General features: G+C 43.7%; 1 protein-coding gene across 2 annotated transcripts in view; it reads left to right on the plus strand.

The window, feature by feature from the left end:
- The window catches only part of DAB1 (DAB adaptor protein 1), a 278,601-nt gene that overhangs the window by 123,416 nt on the left and 132,054 nt on the right, over positions 1-23,131 (plus strand). For both annotated transcript variants that reach the window (XM_079776036.1, XM_079776037.1), the window contains exon 3: positions 22,972-23,111. In XM_079776036.1, the coding sequence (XP_079632162.1) occupies positions 22,972-23,111 (140 nt within the window). The remainder of the gene's footprint in view (positions 1-22,971; positions 23,112-23,131) is intronic.

Raw genomic sequence — 23,131 nt, forward strand, 5'->3', positions numbered from 1 at the left:
AGAAAAAATAGTCATAATAATATAGATTTTTACATATCACCTACTAAGGAAAGGGTGCAATATTCTCAAACAAGTTTCAGATTATGGTGGAGGAGTTTTTGTTTAATAGAGAAGAACACTCTTCTAAAACATTGATTAATGCTGAAACTAAAATGCCAGACCCCCAAGGGGAGCCAAGAATACTGCCATCCTTCCACACATCTTTTGTTTGCCCCTCACAACAATCCCATAAAAGAATCACTACCATAACCACATGATAAATGGGGAAACATCGCTTTAGAAGGTTTAAGTAACTTGCCCCCAAAATCACACAGCTAGAACGTGGCAGTGTCTGCATTTGAATCCAGGCCCATGTATATTGCTCTTAACCGCTATGTATGCTATAATGCTTCCAATGGGAGAAAAATTCAAGGTGGAAAGTTCAGCCCATTCGGACCATTGGCCCGGAGGCTGCTTTTCTGGGGCTGTCTTTCCAATGGGTTTTGAACTGTGTGTCCACTGAGTGTCTGGTGTTTGATACCCTCTGCAGTGGCCAATAGTATTTAAGGGAATCCTATTAGCAGAGAGCAAGCACCTGCAGCATCACACCCCCCCCTACTCCTGAAATTTGTACAGGAAAATTGGGATCTTTCTAAGAAATTCTCCAGGTTGGACCATTGTTATGCTGTTTTGGGGCCCCGTTATTTCAGAGCAGATATGCTATATTATAAATGATTAATATTTTCCTACTGTTCACCAAAGAGCTAAAAGCAAAGGCTATATATTGGATGTCATCTTTTGTGATAACATAAATATAACTCCATTTGAAATGAGCTGAATTAGAAAACTCATGAGTAAGTGCCTTGACATGATCAGAATCCTATAGCAGGGAACTGACCTACTTTGCGGGAAGACTCTCCCAGAGTGTCTTAACGAATAGAATGTTAACCCAACAGAGAAATCTTCTGATAATACCACTGAGCACAGAAGATTGGAACCTGTAGTTGATCAGGTAATAAAAAAAAATTAAAGCCAGCAACCATAAAAATGATTCATGCCTTCATTTAAATTTTATTTCAATTGAAAATATATAATAAATGTGCATCAATTTGTGGATCTTCTGATGTCATTATAAGGACTTGTTGGCCTTGGACTCGTTTTGCTCATTGGAATGCTGTGTACACTTCTGATGAAATCCACACCCATAAAACACATCTGTGATTTTCGGTTTGGGTTTCTTTAAAGTGGCAGGAGGATTTAAAAGCACTTAAAAAAATAACCAGAATGTTCGAATCCTTCTGCATCTCTGTGTTGTTTCACTTAAAAATTTTAGTAGTACTTTCTTTTAACAACTTACCCTTTTTTTTTATTATTTCCAAATATTAAACTTTATTTTTTTAGAAATAACTCCCTTTTTTGTATTCTGTTCCACTGGTACATGTAATATTTAATAATTGTGTACTTAACAATAACAACAACAACTCTCATAAACAGGTTTGGGAACAAAGGTATGGGATTCTGGGTAAACATCTAACATGAGGAAATTGAGCAGAAATCACTAGAGTTCAAAGTGAAGCCAGCATCAGATAATGTGAAGGTTTAACCCAAACCTATCTGAAGATTTGAGATAAAGTAAAGTAAGGCATATAAATAAAGTGACTAGCGTTAAAAGGGACAGATACACACTCGGAGCTCAGAAAATTAAAGCATTTGTTTCCTCTTTTCTCACTCCCATCCATTCAGTCGATACATTTTTATTAGAAAATTATCATTGGTTTCAATCTCTAGTTTTTCTACTAGATGATGAGCCTGCTGGGGACAAACGGCATGCCGTAGTCATCTCACTCTCTCTCCTGTATTGCTCAGCACCTAAGAGGCCTTCTGAGAATGGCTGCTAAGAGCAGGTGTTAGATGGTGATGCGTGGAAAGGTGAGCAGTGAGTGTGGAAATATCAATAGATACCAAGTCTGAAAAGCCAGCCTGAGGGTGGGGATTGCGGGCCAGAAGTTCTGTTAGACCAATTTCTCAAACACCCCTCCAGGAACCTCCTTTGTTGTTGTTTAAGTCCATCCAGCTGACAGCAGAAATCAATGATCAAACTTCTTATGCAGACATTGCTACCTGGTAAGAGGATGCTTGCAAAGGACCCAAACCTGATTCCAAACCTGGGAACCTCTTAAGGGCTGTGACCATATCCTATTCATCTTTAGATCTCAGTTTCTGAAAAGACAAATTAGAGATTTAATTGGGAAATTCGATTAAATTCTAGACTTTCAAATTAAATCATTTTAAAAGCCTCACAGTCCTTCCCCTCCCCCTGCCCGTTTCCAGGTAGGCTGAAATTATTGCCATTCTTTCTTCCTGGTGAAAAAATACACTCTCCAGTTGTTGGCAACTCTGTTAATACGAATCAGATATGTTTTATCTAAATCGTATCTAAACAGTAACATGTTTTTTGGGCTCTGCGCCAAATACCAAAGAAAAGAAACAGGCTTTATGAAATGTCGAAAGGAAGCCCATTTTTGCTTTAGCTGCGTTGATTGGAAGAACACTCTCTAGTGCGGAGCCACAGGGTGTACAGTCTCCTCTCTCATCTGCTTCTCTGCCTGGCAATTAGACTCTCTCCCCACCTCAGGGCTGCTTCTCGCTTTAATGACCCCATGATTGGGTATTCACACTGTCTCAGGGGGAAGTGGCTGGTACCCGGGGCTGTGGCCTCTGATCACTGTACCTGTGACATCCAGCTCCACTTTGCTGATGCTTGGAGCTCGTTAGGAAGGACTGACACTCATCAGTGGCATCAGGTGGACCGGTTACCTGGGTGTTATCCTGTGGCCTTGATAACCTCCCATTGGAGGGTATGTAGTGGACAGAGCATTGTCTGTGTCATCACATTCCGGTTCAAATGTTAGCCCCATCCTTGCTACCTATGCAATCTGGCCAAATAATTTCACCTGACTGAGCCTCTACTTCTTCAGTGGAAAGGGTAGCCTAGTGTCTTTTTTCCCCCCATGGAGTTGTTTTGAAGATTAAATGAGCTGGCATGGATAAAGCACCTGTGTCTCCCTGCCTCAAAATTTTTTATACAGGGGTGGGCAAAAGTAGGTGTGCAGTTGTGAGTGTGAAAAACATAGAGTTAATAAAGCTGTTGGAATAATCATAACCTGCGTGTCTTTTTCTGAACAAACAGCTATAAAGCTACGGTTGCCCAACCCTGTATGTTGAAGTCCCAACTCCTGGTATCTCAGAATGTGACCTTACTTGGAAATAGGGCTGTTGCCGATATAATTAGTTTAGGATGAGGTCAGTAGGATGGATCCTAATCCAGTCGACTGGTGTCCTTACAGAAAGGGGAAATGAGTACATAGGCACACAGGGAGAATGCCATCTGCGGAGAATGGCAGAGATTGGAGTGATGAATTTATAAGCCAAGGAATGCCCAAGATCACCAGCAAACCACTGGAAGCTAGAGGGGAGGCATGGGACCAGGCTCTCTCACAGCCCTCAGAGGCACCAACCCTGCGGACACCTTCTCTCGGACTTCCAGCCTGCACAACTGTGAGACTATAAATGCCTGTTTTTTTAAAGCCACGGAGTGTGTAATACTGTGTTACGATAGCCCTAGGACACGGACACACACCTATCCCTCAGTGGTAGTTCATTACCTTTCTTCTCCCTCATCACTTCTCCTCCTGTGGCCTCCTAATCAAACCCGTGTTCCGCAGGACCCCTCTGCAGGTGTCCACCGAGGTGTGCAGCATGCCCCATGTCTGATGTTCCAGATGGCACACAGAAGAGCTGTCCTCTTTTGTATGAGACGCAATATGTATTTTTAACCCTCTGGGCAGTGCCTGCAGTAATCTTGTACACACACATCGTGCTGGGGAAGATTCGACAAGAACTGCCTCAGGAGGCCGGCCTAAAAAGGAATAGCACATATAATCATGTTTCGGTTCTTGTCATTGTGAAACAACACTTTTAAGGCATCTCAGAGAGCTGGGAAATGAGGGATTATTTTCTTCCCGTCCTCCTGTCTCTCCTCTAGCAGGAAAAGGGATTCACAGATGTGGTGGAGACAGCGGAAGGGAACAAGAACAGCTTCCCTGAAAATACCCTGAGTGATTTGTGCTGTATTAAGTGAGCACAAACCACCTCACTCAGTTCTTCATATTCATTGAGCTTGTTTAAAATTGAAAATGGAGTTCCATCTGGGTTCAAGTTCAAGGCTGTGCCCTACCTATTGCCTCACTGACATTTCCTTAGCATTGGCCCTAGTTGGTACAGATGTTCTATGGAGAAACTCCGCCTGGCTGGGCAGTCCTTTCGTTATGGCCACACTGAGCAGCTTTGATGTAAAGAAATTCAGACTCTGGGAACCAGCAGCACTGGCCCACTGGCTCAGAGGAGCATTTTCCAGCCACAAGGCAAAGCACAGGCTTCTCTTTTTCTACTGAGCCATATTGAGCCCTTTGCCCTGATCTGAGAACCGAGGATACCGGCACCTTCAAGTGTTCCAGGCAGCAGTGAGGGAGCCAGGGCCCCGCAGAGCGAGCCGCCTGCAGGCTGCAAATTCCAGCAGAGAGAGGATGTTTGAAGTATCAAAAGCTGCACACCTGTGGGTGATTTCCATACAGGGACTGAGAGCAAGAGTAGACAACCCGTGACCTCTCCAAGACACGCCTTGGAGGAAAGCAGTCCCTTTTTGTTTTCCTAGACGTTGCTGGAAGAGAAAGAAGATGAGGTTTGTATAGGTTCTGGAGAGAAAAGAGACAGTGGGGCCATATCAGAGGGCACTGGAGCTGGACTCAGGCATGTGCATTCCTCATGCACCTGCGTAGTTATTAGGTGGGAAAAGGTATCAAAACGCCTGCACCTGCCAGAACCTCAGTTTCTTTATTTATAAAGCAGGTTAGTAATAATTTCCTGACAGGTCTCTTGCCAGGATTTTGTGCAGTGGTGTATCTGAATACGGCTTGCCCTTGTGATTATCTGTCAGCCTGTTTTCTCTCTCCCCATCTATCATCTACCACATCTATTGAATGATTAACAGGTACCAAGCACTTTGCTAAGTATATACTATTCATTAATTACATACCTAACGAAGGCAGTTGTGATTGTTCATGGTAAAAATATGTTTCTTGAGCTCAAATAAAGTCCAGCTGTCTGTGTAACCCCTTTACCTCTGAAAGACTTGGTTTCCTCATCTGTCAAAGAGGGATGATCAGTGCCTACATTATAAGATTTTTGTGACATCATGTTTGTCAAATATTTTCACAAAGCCTGGCACATAGTAAAATGATCAATAAATATTAGTAAAAATGATTTGTGGAAGAGTGATTTTCTCTATAACTGCTAAAGGGGGGGGCAGGGGGGGCACACACAGCCCTGTAAGGTTGTTGATGACTCAATCTGTGACTTGATTTTAATTGTGCTAGAAAATGTGCTTTGTAAATTAGTTGACTTCTGTGTGTGCCTATTTCAGTTTATCTTTATTTTAAAGAAATTCTTCAATATGAACTAAAGAGAAAGGGGCATTTGGTAATGCCTGGGAATGGAATTAATAGGTTGTGGGAGCAAGAGAGCATTTTGGAAGTAACTAAATTTATCATTTTGAGAGAATTGGGAGGCAAGACTCGCCAAAATTTGGGCTGGTGGGCAGAAAGTGGGAAGAAGAAAGTGAGCTATGGAAGTGGCCTGGCATATGGGATAGGAGAGGCTCATGTTCCTGAAAGAATAAATGGTGCACCCTGGCTGGTGTAGCTCATTGATTGGGCATTGTCCTGTGCACCAAAAGGTTGCCTGTTCAATTCCAGGTCAGGGCACATGCCCAGGTTTTGGGCTCGATGCCCGAAGGGCGGTGTGCAGGAGGCAGCCAATAGATGTTTCACTCTCACATAGGTGTTTCTCTCTCCCTCCCCCTCCTCTCCCCTCCCTTCCCCTTTTCCTTTCCTCTCCTCTCTCTCCCTGTCCCTTCCTTCCTCTCCCTCCTGCCAATGATAATCAATAGTAAAAAAAAAAAAAAAAAATGGTGCAGGAAAATGCACAGATGTCCAGACTTGGAGGATGTATTCTGGGACCTGGGTTTCACTGGGCTTCAGTTAGCTGAAGCAAAAAGCATATGTAGGGGGAAGTGGCAGCAAGGAAGAAGAAATTAGTCTTTTTTTTCCAATTTAAAAGACTGTGATCTTCACAAGGGCAAGGAATTTGTCTATCAGGCTTACCTCTAGCTCCCTAGTTCTTAGCAAGTAGATGTACAGTGGAAATTCGATGAACTATTGAATACATGGATGGAAATATTCTTTTTTATTTGGTTTGGAGGGTAGTAGAACCCTTGAAGACTTTTGAATAATGGAATGACATTATAAAAATGTCCTACATGAGGAGCAATCTTGTACTTCTCTAACAAATGGTTAGGAGGAGGGAAAAATTGTGAACAGGGAAACCAGTAGACCATGGAATTATCAAGGTGAGATTTGAGGACCAGAATAAGTGAGGATATTTTAGAAAAATTATTTCTAATTCTTAGATCCTGTGTGAAAGACATGGCAAAGAAAATGGAAATCATCAGGCTCTCTAAAATGTCTACCCTGGGTACACTGCCCATGGCATTTACTTATCTGAGAAATGTTACCTGCCTGCTGCCGGGCACTCTCCTAGACACTGAAGGCTCAACCATGAATAAGAATTACAGTGGTTGCAGCAGGCCTGCAAATAACCTCACAGCGTGCTGGGTGCTGTTGCGAATGTTGCTGTAAATGAATTGTTAGATTACAGTGTTGTGCTTGCACTTTAACTTGGTCCTTATGAGGTTTCACGGGAGGGGGTGGGGGTTGGGATGGCAGTGGAACTGGGCATTGAGAGGGAAGAGACAGTTTGAGTAAAGGAGAAATGGGTCATCTCAGTTCTGTACGTATTAAATTTTGGCCATTGTGAGAAACTCAGATGCGAGTATTCAGAGGGCAGATGGAAATGTGGGCACAAGCTCAGGAAGGTATTGGAGCTAAATATGTTGCCTGGATGTCCTGTGGGAGAGGGTGAGGTTATTGAGTTAAAAAAGAAGACAAGGGACAGAGCATTAGAGAATACCTCCATTAAAGATCTGGAAAGAAAGGATGCATAAATCAGGAAAAGAGGAGAACCAAAATAGTCACAGAAGGAAGCATAAGAGGGACAACTTTTTGCCCTAGCTGGTTTGGCTCAATGGATAGAGCGTCAGCCTGCGGACTTGATGTAAAAATATTTCTCTCTTTTCTACATCCAGCGAGGCTAGAGAGTGGGTCCAGTTCCTGAGTAGAGGAGCTGGGGATTGAGAAATGAAAGAAAGAAAGAGACAAGACACAAAATGGAAGGATAAAGCTGGGAACCAGGTGGGACCGCTGTCCTCTTCTGCTGGAGACACAGTGACCCAAAGCCCATACAGTGTGTTTATTTTATACCCCCAAATACCAGGAAGTTTCACCAAAAGTCAAGACAAAGGAGATTATTTGCATTCTTGAGTAGGCCCTGAGAGCATTCCTGGTGCTTGACTGGATTTACATATCAAAACCCACTAAATGACACCTGGGCTGAAATGAAGGTCAAGCTGATAACACCCTTGCCTTTTTGGCAAAGCGTTTTTCCAGGGCGTGGCTTTGCCAAAGCCACTGGGTTCAGCTGACAATAATTAAAGAATGCCCATGTGCCTTCCCAGGTGCTGTCTACATCAAGAGGGACAACTTTTTGCTTTAGCTGGTTTGGCTCAATGGATAGAGCGTCAGCCTTCGGACTGAAGGGTCTCAGGTTGGATTCCAGCCAAGGGCAAATGCCTGGGTTGTGGGCTCGATCCCCAGTAGGGGAATGTACAGGAGGCAGCCAATCAATGATTCTCGGTCATCATTGATGTTTCTATCTTTCTCTTCCTCTCTCTTCCTCTCTAAATATATACATATATATATATATATATATATATATATATATATATATATATATATATATATTTTTTTTTTTTTTTTTTTTAAAGAGGGATAATTTTTTAAGAAAAAGCGGGCAGGAAGCTGCCCTTTGGTATGGAGGGACCGAAGCGAGTGAGCATGGAGAAAGGACCTTTGCATGAAATAATTCCTTGATGACTTTATCTTCATGAGAGTATAGCCTATGGCCAGGTCTCCACAGTGACCTTTGATTGTAGCTGTCTCACATTTAGTGATTTTGGAAGCAGACAATTCAGTTTGTGGGCTGTCATGGTCTTTGTTGCCTTTCTGACACTTGACTTCGCATTAATTCCTTTCTTAAAAAAAGGTGTAAAAGACTCGTATTCCCAATGTCAGTTCCCCTTACTTCAACTGGACTTACACACTTACTCCGTAATAATAATGCCCCTGAGCAAAGACATCGTTAGCACCCACAGAGAAAATCTGAGCTGGCATTCCCCACCCTCCAAAATTAGAGCCCAGACACAAGATCACAGTGGAAAGGGGGTAAACTTTGGAGTCAGACACATTTGAATGCAGAACCCCCTCTCCCAGGCAGACTGACTTAAACAACTCATGTCACTCTCAGAATCACAGTTTCTGTTCACCTACAAGTTACCTAGTACTATTCCTGGTCCGGTAATTTGGAGCAGAGTTTGATAAAGGCTCATTTGTATCAGCTTTTCTGACCCTGCTCTTTCTTGCCTTAATGGTGGTGGTCCGTGTCCCCCACTTTGTGTAAATCATGGATATCATTTGAGACCTGGCTTAATCCCACCTCTCCTTGAAAACTTCCTCTGAGGGGCATTCTTCAAAGTCCTGTGTCTCTCCTGCCAACCCCTGGGACCCTGCTCAGTATAATATAGATGCTGGTTGTTCCTGGGCTGACCTGGGCCATGACTTCTATTGTCCTTACCTTGTTTTTCTATCTTGATTTCTTGTTTCAGTTTTCAGAGGTTTATGTATTACTTCCCTGACTTGATTGTAAATTCCTTGAGGCTAGAGAAAGGCCTTATAATTTATTGCACCTACGATATATAGCTCTTTTTTCTTTTTCTTTTTAAGTTTGTCCTTCAATTCTTTAGAAGACATGATCTAGTATGGAAAATACATTACTTAGAGTCAAAGAGACCTGGGTTTGAAATAATTGGCAGTCAAATGAAGATTGCGTGTCATGGAAGAAGTTACCTACCCAGGGTGCACTCTACTTTCCTTATCTCTAAAATTGAAAAAATTCATAATACCTGCTTCATAGGGTCTTTGAGGGCATTAAACACCACATAATTGGTCTTCAATTATGATATTTGCCACCACTCTCTGAGCCTTACTGAGTAGGTGTGCAATAATGAATATTTCCATGTTGTCAGGATTCCTTTGGAAGATTTGCTCTGGGACCCTTTACATCCCTTAGTCCCCTATTGAAATGCCACTTCATCCATGTAGCCAGGCCTCCCCGTCCACCAGAATGTGTGATTCTCCCCTGGTGCTTTCTTTGCTCTTTGGTGGAAGCTGTATTTATTGCACTGCCTTTTTGAAACTATGTTTCTTCCATTACACTGGGGACTTTTTTTAAAAGAAGTAATTCCATTTTACTCATCTCCTCGGGGAGACAACTTAGGTACAGTGGAAAACACATAGAGATGTGGAAACAGACATAGCCAGAGTGAGTCCTGGATAAATCACATCTCCTGTTGACCATGTGAACTCTGGGCAGGTTGCTTGACCTCAGAAAGTCTGTTTTCTCTTCTGCGCAAAGTGAGGTCAAAATACCACTTAGGGCTGTGGGACGGGCTAAATGAAAAGTTCTGTGTGTGAATGTCAATCACTCTACCCGGAACCCAGTAGGTGTTTAATAAATGGTAGCCCCAGCCCCTGGCACAAGGTCAGTCACATAAGAAATTCTCATAAAATGTTGGCTGAATTACACTAAAAGGGATTTAATACTTATCTCTGTTTTTCTTTGATCCCTTGTATCCTACTATTGCTGATGATCAAAATGTGTCTCATTTTCTCCCTGGCAATCTACTGCAGTGGTTTAAGAAGCATTTAAGGTCATGCTGGCGACCGCATTGAGCGACCGCATTGAGCTCTTTAGAAGGGAGATGCTTGCTGAAATCAGCAAGGCTGTGTAGGTATTCATGATTTTGTTATCTGATCAAAAAGACCTGTGTATTTTTTGTTGTTGGCAGAAAAGGGACGGCAAGGAGTTGTTTAGAAGATAATTGCCTCTTACATATTAACTTCATTGAAAGACAGGCCATTCAGGGAGATAAACTACAAAAATTAGTTTGAGGCCTGAGATTTTAGTGATAATAACATGGGAAAGAGCATCTCAATCCCAAATGTTTCTCCTTTTTTGGCTTTCTTAGCAGGGGAAAATCCAGAGAGAGAATTGGGGATAAAGCTAGAACCCCTGGGGCAGTGGATTGGGTGCAGCCATCCACATCCCTCTCTTTAGCAAACATTAAATGACTGTCTCCCTGTGCCCCAGTAGTGGGTGAGGGACTAGACCAAGGGTGGGGAACCTTTTTTCTGCCAAGGGCCATTTGTATATTTATAGCATCATTTGTGGGCCATACAAAATTATCAACTTAAAATAAATTAGCCTGCTATATTTGGTCAAACATTTAATTAACTCACCCCTGATGCCGTGGCAGGGCCAGACCAAATGGTTTTGCAGGCCTTATAAGGCCCTCGGGCCGCATGCTCCCCACCCTGGAATTGACGTACAGCAATTCAAATCCATTACTAATGAAAATTTTCTAGTTTGAGTAACAGTAGTCATCCTCAGTGGACTTAAGTATAACAGAGGGACATACCATAATGACTCAGAGACGTCTCACAGAACCTCAGGAATGTCATGTGTGAACTGAGCCTCTGGAAAGACCACGCAGGAATATGGAATCAGTAAGAACCCCAATGATACTTTCTCTTTGTGGTCACCTCTTTTTCCTTCGCTTTTTCACAAGACTGCCTTTCTCTTACCAATGGAAGGAAAAGATAGCCCCCTGAATTCTACAGCCTCATGCTCAGTTCTGGTCACAGGAGAGACTGACTCCTCTGTCTGCTTCAGTTCCCAATTCCTCAGGGTGGGCCTCTAATCAACACAGCGAGGACCAGGTGTCACTGTCTGGTTCAGTCGAGAGGGGCTTGAGGGTGGGGTCATGTTGTATACACATGGCCACTGCGGGCAGCTGGGGTTTAACCTGGGAGATCTGGCTGCTATATCAAATGGTGTCTGCTCTTTTTTGTTGTTGTTGTTAATTCTCCCCCGAGGATATTTTTCCATTGATTTTTTTTTTTTTTTTTTTTAGAGAATGGAAAGGAGGGGGAGAGACAGAGAGAGAAATATCTATGTGAGAGAGACACATGGATTGGTAGCCTCCTGCAGGCGAGACAGGGGCTGGGGATTGGGCCTGCCACCAAGGTACATGCCCTTGACTGGAATCGAACCCGGGACCCTTCAGTCCACAGGGTGAACCTCTATCCACAGAGCCAAACTGGCTAGGGTAAAAGGTATTTACTCTCTATATATTTATTTATTTCAGAGAGGAAAGGAAAGGAAGAGAGAGAGAGAAACATCAGTGATGAGAGAGAATCATTCATTGGCTGCTTCCTGCATGCCCCACACTGGGAATTGAACCCGTAACTTGGGCTTGTAACCGGGAATTGAACCATGACCTCCTGGTTCCAGGTCAAAGCTCAAACACTGAGCCATGCTGCCCGCCCTTCTAAAGCAGCGCATGGAGGCGCCTGACCTCCTCCTTTGCTGCTACCCCCCCTTGATTTTTCTGCTTTGATCACACTAACTTCTTCCTGTTTTGTAAACAGGCCAAACACATTCGCTCCTGGAAGGACTGCCCTATTCTTGCTGTTTACATCTCCTTTCAAATGTCAGTTCTACAGAAATGCCCTCCTGGGCCAGCCTGCCTAAATTAATTGTTCCCCACCCTGTCCCAGTCACTCTTCATTTCATCAAACTATTTTATCATCCTCATAACACTTATCACTATCTGGACCGATCCTGTTCATTATTTATTTACTGCCTTCTTATCTTCCTTTCGCTTTAAGGTCAGAGGCTCTAGGCCAAGAGGGGCTTTCTCTCTCTTGCTCATGACTGGACCCTGGGACCTGGGCCAGTGCTACATAGTAGGCATTGCACACGTGTGTGGCATGCACGAGCATCAGGCTGACTTGTCAGAAACAACACAATGTCTGGGGGCACTCCGTCACTGTCTCCTCCCGCACATTCCACTTAAACCCTCCATCACGGAGATTTATCTCCGAGTTTAATCAAATGTAATTTATATTGAAGCCTCCTCAGTAAATAATTGATTTGCCCTCTCCGTTGTCTTCATCACAAATACTTCTTTGTACTCTAAAGAAATAATTGAATCTGTCGATAGTATACACAGCCCTCTTGTGTAGAAGGCAGATGGAAGATAAAGCATGATTCTCGCTCACACCAGAATAATCTGGGACCAAAATAGTCCCCCTTAAAAAATAGTCTGCAAACAAGTTGGCAGCAGAGATGCCCAAATAAAGCCTCTTGTTTTTCTTAATGAAGATGACCCCCTGAAAGTTGTAGCTGCCACAGAAGAAAGTTCTTGGCAAATTACAACTGCCTGTGAAGATAGAAACCCTTTTTCATTAATTAACCTCTGTCTCAGTCCAAGAGCAAGCTTTCAAATGCCGAGTGCACATGCACATTGGGTGGCCCCTCCAAACTGGGGGTTCAGCCCTGGCTGTTGTGGCTCAGTTGGTTGGACATCATCCCATTCAATTCCTGGCCAGGGCACATGCCCTGGTTGCTGGTTGCAGGCTCAATCCCTGGTAAGGGGTGTATAGGGGGCAGCCAATCAATGTTGACGTTTCTCTCTCTGGATGTTTTACTCTTTCCCTCTCACTGAAAAATCAATATAAGCCCTGGCCTGTGTGGCTCAGTTGGTTGATGGTTGTCCCATGCACCAAAAGGTTGCTGGTTCCATTCCCAGGCACCAAGAGGTTGCTGGTTCGATGCCCAGTTTGTGGATTCATTCCCTGATTGTAGTGAGGCAACAGATAGATTTTTAAATCTCTCTCTCTCTCTCCTTTCTTCTCTCTCCAAATCAATAAATACATATTTTTAAAAAATCAATAAAAAATACTTGGAATGGGCTGTTCTGTGCTGCACTGTGACCCCAGCTCACGGAGGAAATCTGATCCTCCTCCTTCTGTCTTTGGTCAGTTGCCTGGCTTTCCATGGTCAATATGTCCAGAGGGAACAAGATTCTTCCAACTCACGCAGTTATCTACCCTCCCCCGTGTGGGTTTCTCCCACAGAAGACACTGGGAGAGGTACATTTGGCATCTGTTTTCGCACAGTTTTCTATTCGAGTCCACACCTTTCTGAAGTGGAGGAAGGGGAGGGGAAAATAATGAAGTGTCAACTCTGACAAGTGTAGAAAGATTCCATGCGTCCTCACTGGGAAAATCCTTCCTCCTTTTGTCTTTCAAAGGAATTCTCAATATTGTCTTTCTTTACACTGTTTTAATTGGAAACATCTTGACGGTCCAATAATTGGGCACTGGATATATAAAGTTTGATACATCTATAGGATGGGATATTGTGAGCCCCTAAGAATCACATTACAAAAAAGTGCCAATATGGAGGAGACTATATAAAAACACTGTCAAATGAAAGAAGCAAGCTACAGACTTCCAGTAGGAAAACATTGTTGGAAAATGTGTGTTTGTATGTGTGCACTTAGGAAAAAGTTTGCATCACTCAAATGCAACCATAGACAACCCTGGAAGGTTTTAGGAGTGACTTCCTCTTTTTATCTTGCCTGCATTTTCCAAATGTTAAGGTTCGAGCACATTTCACTTTGTAATTAGGGGGAAAAAAGCAGTTGTTTTAAAGAACAGAAATAGGAAACGTTTTAAAAATGTCTCTGCTATTTCTCATTTGAAAACAAGATTGTTTTCACTTGTCATCAGCTCCCAGGGCTTTGCAGGTGCCTCATCTCTGCTATCATTGCATTTGCCAAAGGGAGACAAGTTGTGAACATTAGAAAAGCAAACTGCACTTCTGGTGGCAGCGAGGATGCACTTGGGTGGGTAGTCACCCCACTCACCCCTGCAGACTCAGCTGCCCATGCAGGCTGATGAGCACTCCACAGTTCCGCCAGGGGCCTGTGATCTGCATTTGTTGAGGGGTGTGAGTTCTGGATTTACCTTCTTGATCTGGCTTAGCCTCGTGGAGCATCAATATCAGTTCTCATGATTTGAGCACTCGGGCTGCCTCTGAACCCTGCGCCCATCTCTCTTAGATCATTGCAGGCACCTGCTGGCTTGCTTCCCCATATCAAGACCCTCTCTTTCAGAATACTCGCCCTCAAATGCATTGATTTTGTACTGACTTTGATCGAGTTCCCAGGAAACCAGTGGCGGAAACAGATTTGCTGTGGGAAGCTTATTTTGGGGTGTGCCCTCCAAATCAACCCTGACTGGGAGTGCAGGTGGCAGGACTGGGCAGAGGGAGGAATTGAATGGTGATGCAGCTACATCAAGGCCTCGGCTGATTCCACTGTTCCAGGGGGAGCTCTCAAGTTGCCTTTCAGAGTGGTCTCAGATGGAGGCGTGGGGCATGGGCTTTTGTACCTACCCCAGTCGAAACAACCAGTTATTGATTGGATGCAGCTACAGTGGGGGAAGGGAATGAAGCGAGGGAATAGGGCATTGGGTGAGGTGCCTCTCTTTGGCAGAGGGCAACTCCCTGAAATGGACTCACCCAAGAGCCTTCCCGGGCCTGCATGTCACCTGCAGGGAATGAGTTTTCAGACTTGAAATTGGGTCTGGGAGACATACCACATGTAGCCTGCAGTTCACAGGAAAGGAAGTGAGAATAGTGTCCACATGTGATAGCAGCCCAGAGCAGCACTGCGGTGCTGGGTGCTTTCCATAGATGAGTGCACACAGGTTTTTACAGTAATCCTGCAAGACAAGCTTATTATCCTCATTCGCAGAGAGACCAAGTGGCTTGCTCTAAGCCAAGAGGCGCCTAAATGGCAAAGTCAGCTGAGGACCCAGGTCTCTCTTGGATGCTCTTCTTCCCCACTCACTATCCTGCCCCCATCCTTCCTGTGATTATAGATCCAATTTTCCTGTTATACTTAGTATGCGTCATTCTGCTTTGCCTTTGTCCAAGCAAGCACTGCAACCATCAATCATATGACCCTTTCGGTTGCAAATGACAGAAACAAAAATAAATGTAATGACTAAATTCAGACCTGTTCTTCCTCTGCCTCCTGCAGTCCTATTTCTTTTTTTTAATCCTCAACCAAGGGTATTTTTTTATTGATTTTATAGAGTGAGTGATGGAAAGGGAGAGAGAGAAACATTGATCTGACCAGGGATTGAACTCACAACCTGGGTATGTGCCCTAACTGGCAATCAAACCCATGACATTACAGTGCATGGGACAACGCGCCAACTAACTGAACCGCCCTGGCCAGGGCCTGCAGTCCTATTTCTTACCCACCCTCAAGCTTTAGATTCTCTCCCTTAATGCTTCCTTTGATTGATTTCATTTATTTCCAGCACTCCTGGCTCTGCCTTTTCCTAGCTCTGTGATCTCGGTCCAGTCTTTACCTCCTGGAGTCTCAGTTTTCTCCCCTCTACAAGAAGGCACGAATTGTGCACGCCAGGCTAGGTTGTTATAAGGAATAAAAGGACAACGAAGAAGAACTTACATGTTGTTCAAAGCCTATTCTGTGCCCTGCACTGTGTCATCAACACTAGATAAAAGCATAAATTTTACTCTCTTTGCTCCTTGGCCACCAGGAAAAAGACACAAGCCCAGCCATGAAAAGATCAGGGAAGTGAATGGTGTGCGCCGTCCTCAGGGAGCAAGTGTACAGATCCTGGACAGTCCTTCATCTCCAAGTTAGCAGGATGCACTGAGCTCTCGGGCATCCCGGAGGGACTTCAGGAGGACTCAGTCCCAGCCCCACAGATTACAGATATCTTCACAGTCTTCACCTAAATATATATTTTTTATTTATTTAAAATAGATAAATAAATATTTTTGTAGATTTTTTTTTATTGATTTCAATGATGAGAATCATTGATCAGCTGCCTCTTGCACAGCCCCTAATGAGGATCAGCCCGCAACTGGGGCATGTGCCCTGATGGGCAATTGAACTATGACCTCCTAGTTCATGGGTCAATGCTCAACCACTGAGCCTCACCGGCCATTTAGGCTGTGACTAAAATTTAAACTTGGTTTTCCAAAGTCATAAGACACTATCTATGTGGTTTGGAGGAGGGATGTTGGAAACAGAGGGTAAAGAAAGTCTTCCCTACTAAACGTATTTACTTAGTCTGCAAATGAGTTTTAAGTACTCTATTCCAGGCCCTGTCTGGTGTTTTGGGGATGCACAGGGAGCACGTGTCAGCCCTCTGCGAGCACACAGTCCATGCCCGGCTTCCTCCTGCCTAACATGCTCTCGTGCCTGGGAGTCACCATGAGGAGTGGGACGCATGCCCCGGACTTACTTGGCAAGATCATCCCTTCACTTTTTCTCCAGGGAAACTTGGATGGGCGTTTTAGGAATTTGTTGGTCTAAGGCAGTGGTTGGCAATGAGTTTTGTTGACTAATGAGTTTGCCGACCACTGGTCTAAGGATTTTTCTGGAGTGTCAGGCTGTTGCCCATGATTGATTTCTTTCCTTATTAAGAGTTTATTGATGATGCCATACACTTTTAATAATAGATTTTTTTTAATTAAAATTTCTGAAGACACAGCGTGGGGAAAACAAACAAACAAATACCAGAAGGAATTGTCAAGGAAATGAAAGAAGGACCAATGTCAGAGCATAAGGTTTGGATCCCCAGCCCTGGCCGCTGTGGCACAGTAGTTGGAATGTCGCCCCATGGACCAGAGGGTCTTGGGTTCGATTCCAGATTAAGGGCACATACCTGGGTTGCAGGTTCCCTGGCCCTGATCACAGGAGAGGCAACCAATGGATGTGTCTCTCTCACATCGATGTCTCTCTCCCCCTTCCCTCTCTCCTTCATCCCTTTCCACTCTCTAAAAGCTAATGGAAAAAATATCCTCAGGTATAGATTAACAACAACAAAGAATTGGGTCGCCCATAGGGGTCCCCACAGGGCCTCCCTTACACTTTGGTGGCGTCATCTGGCTCGGCCTGGGCACCCTGGGCTGAGGCTCAGCAGTGCAGGATTTCAGAGCCTCCAGCTAGACTCTGGCGTCCTAGCACTTGGCTTTGGACGAAAGGTGCCAGTGCACTCCAGATGCCCCTTATCTGGAGCTCCCCTCAGCGGCACCCGTGAAGAACGTTTTTATAGAAACGCTGTACAGGAATTGTAGGTTGAATATGATTTTAGCTCTTTAATTAGTTTACCTGTTAACAGTAATGACAGCAACCATGTTCATAAAAGCACATTTGAACAGCCCCTGAAGTGTGCTGCTCCCCTTATGCTGCCCACTACCCGGCGAGGTAATTACAGCAAATCAGCATTCTCTCCCAGGCAGCCGGCAGACATAATTATTTGTCCATTGCACATCAACACCTGGATAATTGCGAGGTAGAATTCTTAGTAAAATAAGTTCTCTCTGTGGATGGGCTCTGAAATCCCTCCCCCCACAATCTGTTCTTAAATTGGACAACATAACAGACAATAGGGTGCTTGCAGCAGGGGACAGAATCATGTTGGACAGGCTGGAAGACACAAATTCTCTTTGAAATTTTCTTCATCGAGATGGATGGCCTGGTGATTCAGACAGATATGCAGAAGGGGGGGGGGATGTCTCAGTGCGGGCACCGTGTTAATAATTCATAAGGTGATCCCGCTGCCTTCAGGAAGGAACATCCTGTTCCTAATTGCACCTTTATTCCCAGACAACCAAACAGAAAAATGTTCCCTAACAGCTGGGACCATTACTCCCACGGCAGTATGACTTCGCTGCGGTTAGCTTTGGGCCACTGGTGCTTAATGTGAAATATATTAGGAGGGGAGGAGGCAGGCAGTGAATATTTACTGAGTGACTGCCAGGTCCCAGGGAGTGTGCGAAGAACAGAACGTATATTATCTCCTGTAATGCTAACTGTCCTAGAGAGGAGTGCAGATAACTACAGCATTGTGCAGGTGGAGAGTCTGACACTCAGAAAAGTTAAAGGACTTTCCCAATATCACACACACACACACACACACACACACACACACACACACACACACGAAGTCCCAGAGCTACTGCAATACCTTCTGACTCCAAAGAATCAGGCAACTGCACCCCCCTTACTAGCAGCATGGCCTTGCCCCAGTGCCCTCACCTCCCTGTGCTCCAGTCCCCTCCTCTTCTGATGGGTGTCAGCTTCGTCACCAAGAGCAGTAAGTTTCAAGGAGACCCTTTCTGAAAATGGGATGTGCCTGTTTGTCCATAAGACATCTGCTCATATAGCTTTGACACAAGATGAAGAATGGCAAATGCTATAGCAGAGTATCTAGTGAGGTCACCAGAGGCCCCAGAGCCTAATGGTTCAAAGCATGATGGTTAAAAGCATGGAAGTTTGAAAAAAAAAAAAAAAGCATGGAAGTTTGCATAACACTTGGCTTCAAATTCAGGCTGTGGGAGTTGAATAGACATTTCCCCAGAGAAGGTATGCAAATGGACAATAAGCACATGAAAAGATGCTCAATAGCAATTGTCCCCAGGAGAAAGCAAGACAAAACCCTGATGAAATGCCACCTAAGGTCCATAGGTTAGCTAAAGCGGAAAAGACAGAAAGGGATGTTGGCAAGAACACCTGGCAGAGAACTGGAAACCTTCCTACTTTGCAGGTGAAGCTGTAAGCTGGTAGGGCCACTTTGGAAAAACGGTTGGATAGGTCCTAAAAAGTTAACCATGGACTTACCAACAATTTCCCTCATGTGTATAATACAAAAAGAATTGAAAAATACACCCCAACAAAAACAGATACATAAATGTTTGTAGCCGCATGATTCATAATAGCCAAAAAATAGAAACAACCTAAATATCCATCAATTGATGTGGTATATCCATACAATGAAACATTATTCAGCATAAAAAAGGACTTGAGGTTGGGATACATGCTGTAACGTGCAGTAACCTTGAAAATGAGATGTCGAAGTCCACATGTTGTATGACCCTATTTATATGAAATATAATTTGCCCCTACAATAGGCACTTCTATGGAGAGAGAACATAGACTAGTGGTTGCCTAGGTTTGGTGGGTTTGGGGGACATAGGGAGCATTGCTAAGGGATACAGGGCTTCTTTTGGGGATGATGACAATGTTATGAAATTAGCTAGTAGTGATGGTTGTATAACTATGAATGTACTAAAGCCACTGAATTGTATACTTTAAAAAGGAGAATTGCATTGGGATGGAAGTTATATGTCAACAAAGCAGTTATTTTAAAAAAATCAGGCTGTGCTATTGATGTTGAGTGTTGGTGTCATCCCCTGTAATCAAGGGCTCATTACAGAGTCTAGCTCAAAGAGCTGTATAAGGATTAAATGGCAGGTTGTAGGTGAAACTCTTGGCACAGTGACCAGTTTAGTCCATGCTTGATAACAGATAGCGATGATGTTAATGTTTTTCCTTAAATATGTGGCCTTTCTCTTGTCCATCCTGAAGCATAGGGTCACTGGTGCTTTCAGTGAAATAAGTTGGGGATGCATGATGACTTGGGATGCGTGAAAACTGACCCTCTCTCTAACACCCTCAAATAGGATGTGCCTCTGAAGGTACAGCCTTATGGCTCTGATAGCTGTTATTTATTTCTTAACTAATATAACTGAGACCTTGCTCAAGATGTGATCATGAAAAATTACCCTTTTAATGGTGGAGCATTTAATGAGAAACTGGATTATCTAGTGCATAAGTGCCCTTCATACAAATTAGCTTGGCCCTGGGTCCTAATCTAAATTGGGTTCCCTACTTTCCTCTAAATGGCCTAATATTTTCTTATTAATCTCTGCCCTTATTCACCTGATCTGGCTCTGCCTCCTCTTACGAAGCCTCCTCCTTGGCAGAGATCCGGCCCTGACAAATGTTTCCTGAGTCTGCCTTTGTGTCTGACTCATGGGCAGTTTTTAGACATGACGTGCAGGCTGGAAACTTCCATTTTTAGGCTGTTTTTCCAATGGAGTTTTTTGTTGTTGTTGTTGTTAATCCTCATGTGAGGATAATTTTCCATTGATTTTTAGAGAGAGTGGAAGGGTGGTAGGGAGGGAGGGGGAGAGGGAGAGACATTGATATGAGACATACACATTGATTGGTTGCCTCCCAATCAAACTTGCAACCCAGGTACGTGCCCTTGATTGGGAAGCGAATCTCTGACCCTTGGGTGCTCAGGCTGACGCTCTACCCACTGAGCAACACTGACCAGGGCTTTCAAATGGAGTTTTAATGCTGCCAGTGTACTGAGTATCAACAGTTTTGGGCCAGGTAAAAGATGGGGCTTTATAGGAAGTTGGGGAGATGAGAAAAAATCCATCGTAGTGGTGAAGAGAAAGGGCTTGAAAACACTGAACACAAGCAAAACCACAAGTGTGGGCTCCAACATCAAATAGATCTGGGTTCAGGTCCCACTTCGTGAATTTGCACAAGTTGCTTAATCTGTAATGCCTGAATAATAGTACCCACCTTTAAGATTTTTTTCTGGGACTAAACAAGTTGGTGCACATATATGGTTCATTGGATTCCACATATAAGTGAGATCATGTGATACTTGTCTTTTTATGACTGGCTTATTTCACTTAGCATGATACTCTCCACGTCCATTGACGCTGTCTTAAAGGGTAAGAGACAGGGGGAGGTGACCTGTATCAACATGGGCCCTATTGTTTAGCTAGATGTCCATAGAGGGTATATCATGGCAAATGTTCTCTTTGTTCATAGCTTCAGTCTCTGACACCTGCCCTCACTGAAATCCTGGAGACTTAATTTTTACATTGATTACAATTTCTCACTAATCATTCATGTGTTATATTTGCTTTATGGAATATTATTCAAAGGCTTGAATATACTAGGAGTCAGCAAAGATGCAGTGGGAAAAACACCAACGGGGGGTTGGGGACCATAGGTCAGGCCTGGCTCTGCAGAACTTCCTCCTTTGTGCTCTCCTGCCCTCATAGGGAATCTTCCACATGCTTCTTTTACTGGGCCACCAAACTGGTGGCAGCTACCTGTGATAGAAAACTTAACACCTGAATACATGCTTTGCACATACTATCTCATTTAAGTTACTATTCATAACAGCTCTGGAAATAGAAATTTAACCTTCATGCAACGGGCAAGGAAATTGAGGCTCAGTAGATAGGTTAGTTGGTTTGCAAGGGTGAGAGTCATGGTTTAAATGAGGATGTCTGACTCTAAAGTGTGTACCTTCTTTCATTCCCAGCACAATGCATTTTTACTTGCAGTCACCAGAAACTTGAGCTTCCGTGGGCATAGACTTTGTCTCATTTACCTGTTGTCAGTGAGGAACAGCATCTGGTACAGAGATGCTCAGTAAGAGATGAATGAATGAAATGCAAGTCCTGTTTTGTCTATTGAAAAGTATTGTACAATGGTTAGCTGTTGTTGTTGTGTGTGGGTTTTCCCCTATTTTAAGCATTTTCTCAAATAATTCTCAATCCAGCCTTATGGAAAGGCCTTACTTAGTTTTGCACATCGTAAGGATACATAGAGCGAAATGGGCTGAGTTATCACTAATACCTTCAGCTCTAAGTGTCTGACTGTTGAGGGAAGGCATGAGAGAGGGGTATATTAGAAGTTGAAGTTCATGATGTTTCAAGAGATGAAGAGCAGAAGGCAGGGGCATTCCAGGTTTTTAGAACCACATATGCAATGCCCCAAACAGTGATTAGTTTGATGCAAGTTTGATGAGGTTAGAAATTTGAATTCCAGCCCTAACCGGTTTGACTCAGTGGATAGAGCGTTGGCCTGCAGACTCAAGGGTCCCAGGTTAGATTCCGGTCAAGGGCATGTACCTTGGTTGCAGGCACCTCCTCAGTAGGGGGTGTGCAGGAGGCAGCTGATCGATGTTTCTCTCTCATCGATGTTTCTAACTCTCTATCCCTCTCCCTTCCTCTCTGTAAAAAATCAATAAAATATATTTTTTAAAAAAGAAAATGGAATTCCTATGTAGTCATATTTTTTCTGACTGTGTAAACTTAGATAGGCTACCTGGATTCTCTGACCTTCATCTTGATCATCTGGGAAATGGATATGGTTGGCTTATTGTGAAGAATGGGGATACAGTTTATAAAACATTTTATATGCATAAGTACTCAGTTCACAGTTACTTTACTGCTTGTATTTTATGTGGATGTGTTTGAATTTCTGGCTGGTGTGTCTTAGCAAAATATTATGTTAATAATAGTATGCTATTGGGAAAGCCTGTTGCAAGCCTGTAGACTTCCATATCAAGTAGTGTGGAAGTCTATTTCAGTACACACATGGGTTGGCAGAAGAGAGATTGTAAAACCATTTTTTATTATAATTGTCGTGGGTCATTACTTGATACAAAGCAATTACTCTGGAGTCTCACTATGAAACAGCCCATGGAATTGGGTATAAGGAGGATCTTGGATTCTGGCCAAAGTCATATTAAATGCTAGAAATGCTAAAGGAGTTCAGTGCTAAGAATGTCAGGGGGTGATTATCATTTATTGAAAACCTAGTGTGTAGCAAACACTGCATTGGGTGCTTGACACATGTTGCCTGATTTGTTTACCTTGATGCCCTTTTGGGGTTGGTTAATCTTAACTCCTTTTTTTCTGCCTGAGAAAACAAAGGCTGAGAGAGGAGAAGCAGTTTGCCCCAGGGTTTGAAAGGGGAGTCAAAATTTGCGTCCAGGAGTACTGCCGTGTTTTTCTACTTGATCTACTGGTTTGACTTTCCTAGAACACAGTGAAGCAAGAGAGCAAACCTCGGTGCCGTGGGTATTCAAAGCCAACAGGCCCTGAACGCCTCCATCTCTGAATCCTGCTTTCCTCTATTTTTAGGTCAGGATCGCAGCGAAGCCACTCTGATAAAGAGGTTTAAAGGTGAAGGGGTCCGGTACAAGGCCAAACTGATCGGGATCGACGAGGTTTCGGCAGCTCGGGGAGACAAGTTATGTCAAGATTCCATGATGAAGCTCAAGGTGCAGTGCAAACATATTTT

Source organism: Cnephaeus nilssonii, assembly GCF_951640355.1.
Source record: "Cnephaeus nilssonii genome assembly, chromosome: 7".
NCBI classification, from domain to species: Eukaryota; Metazoa; Chordata; class Mammalia; order Chiroptera; family Vespertilionidae; genus Cnephaeus; species Cnephaeus nilssonii.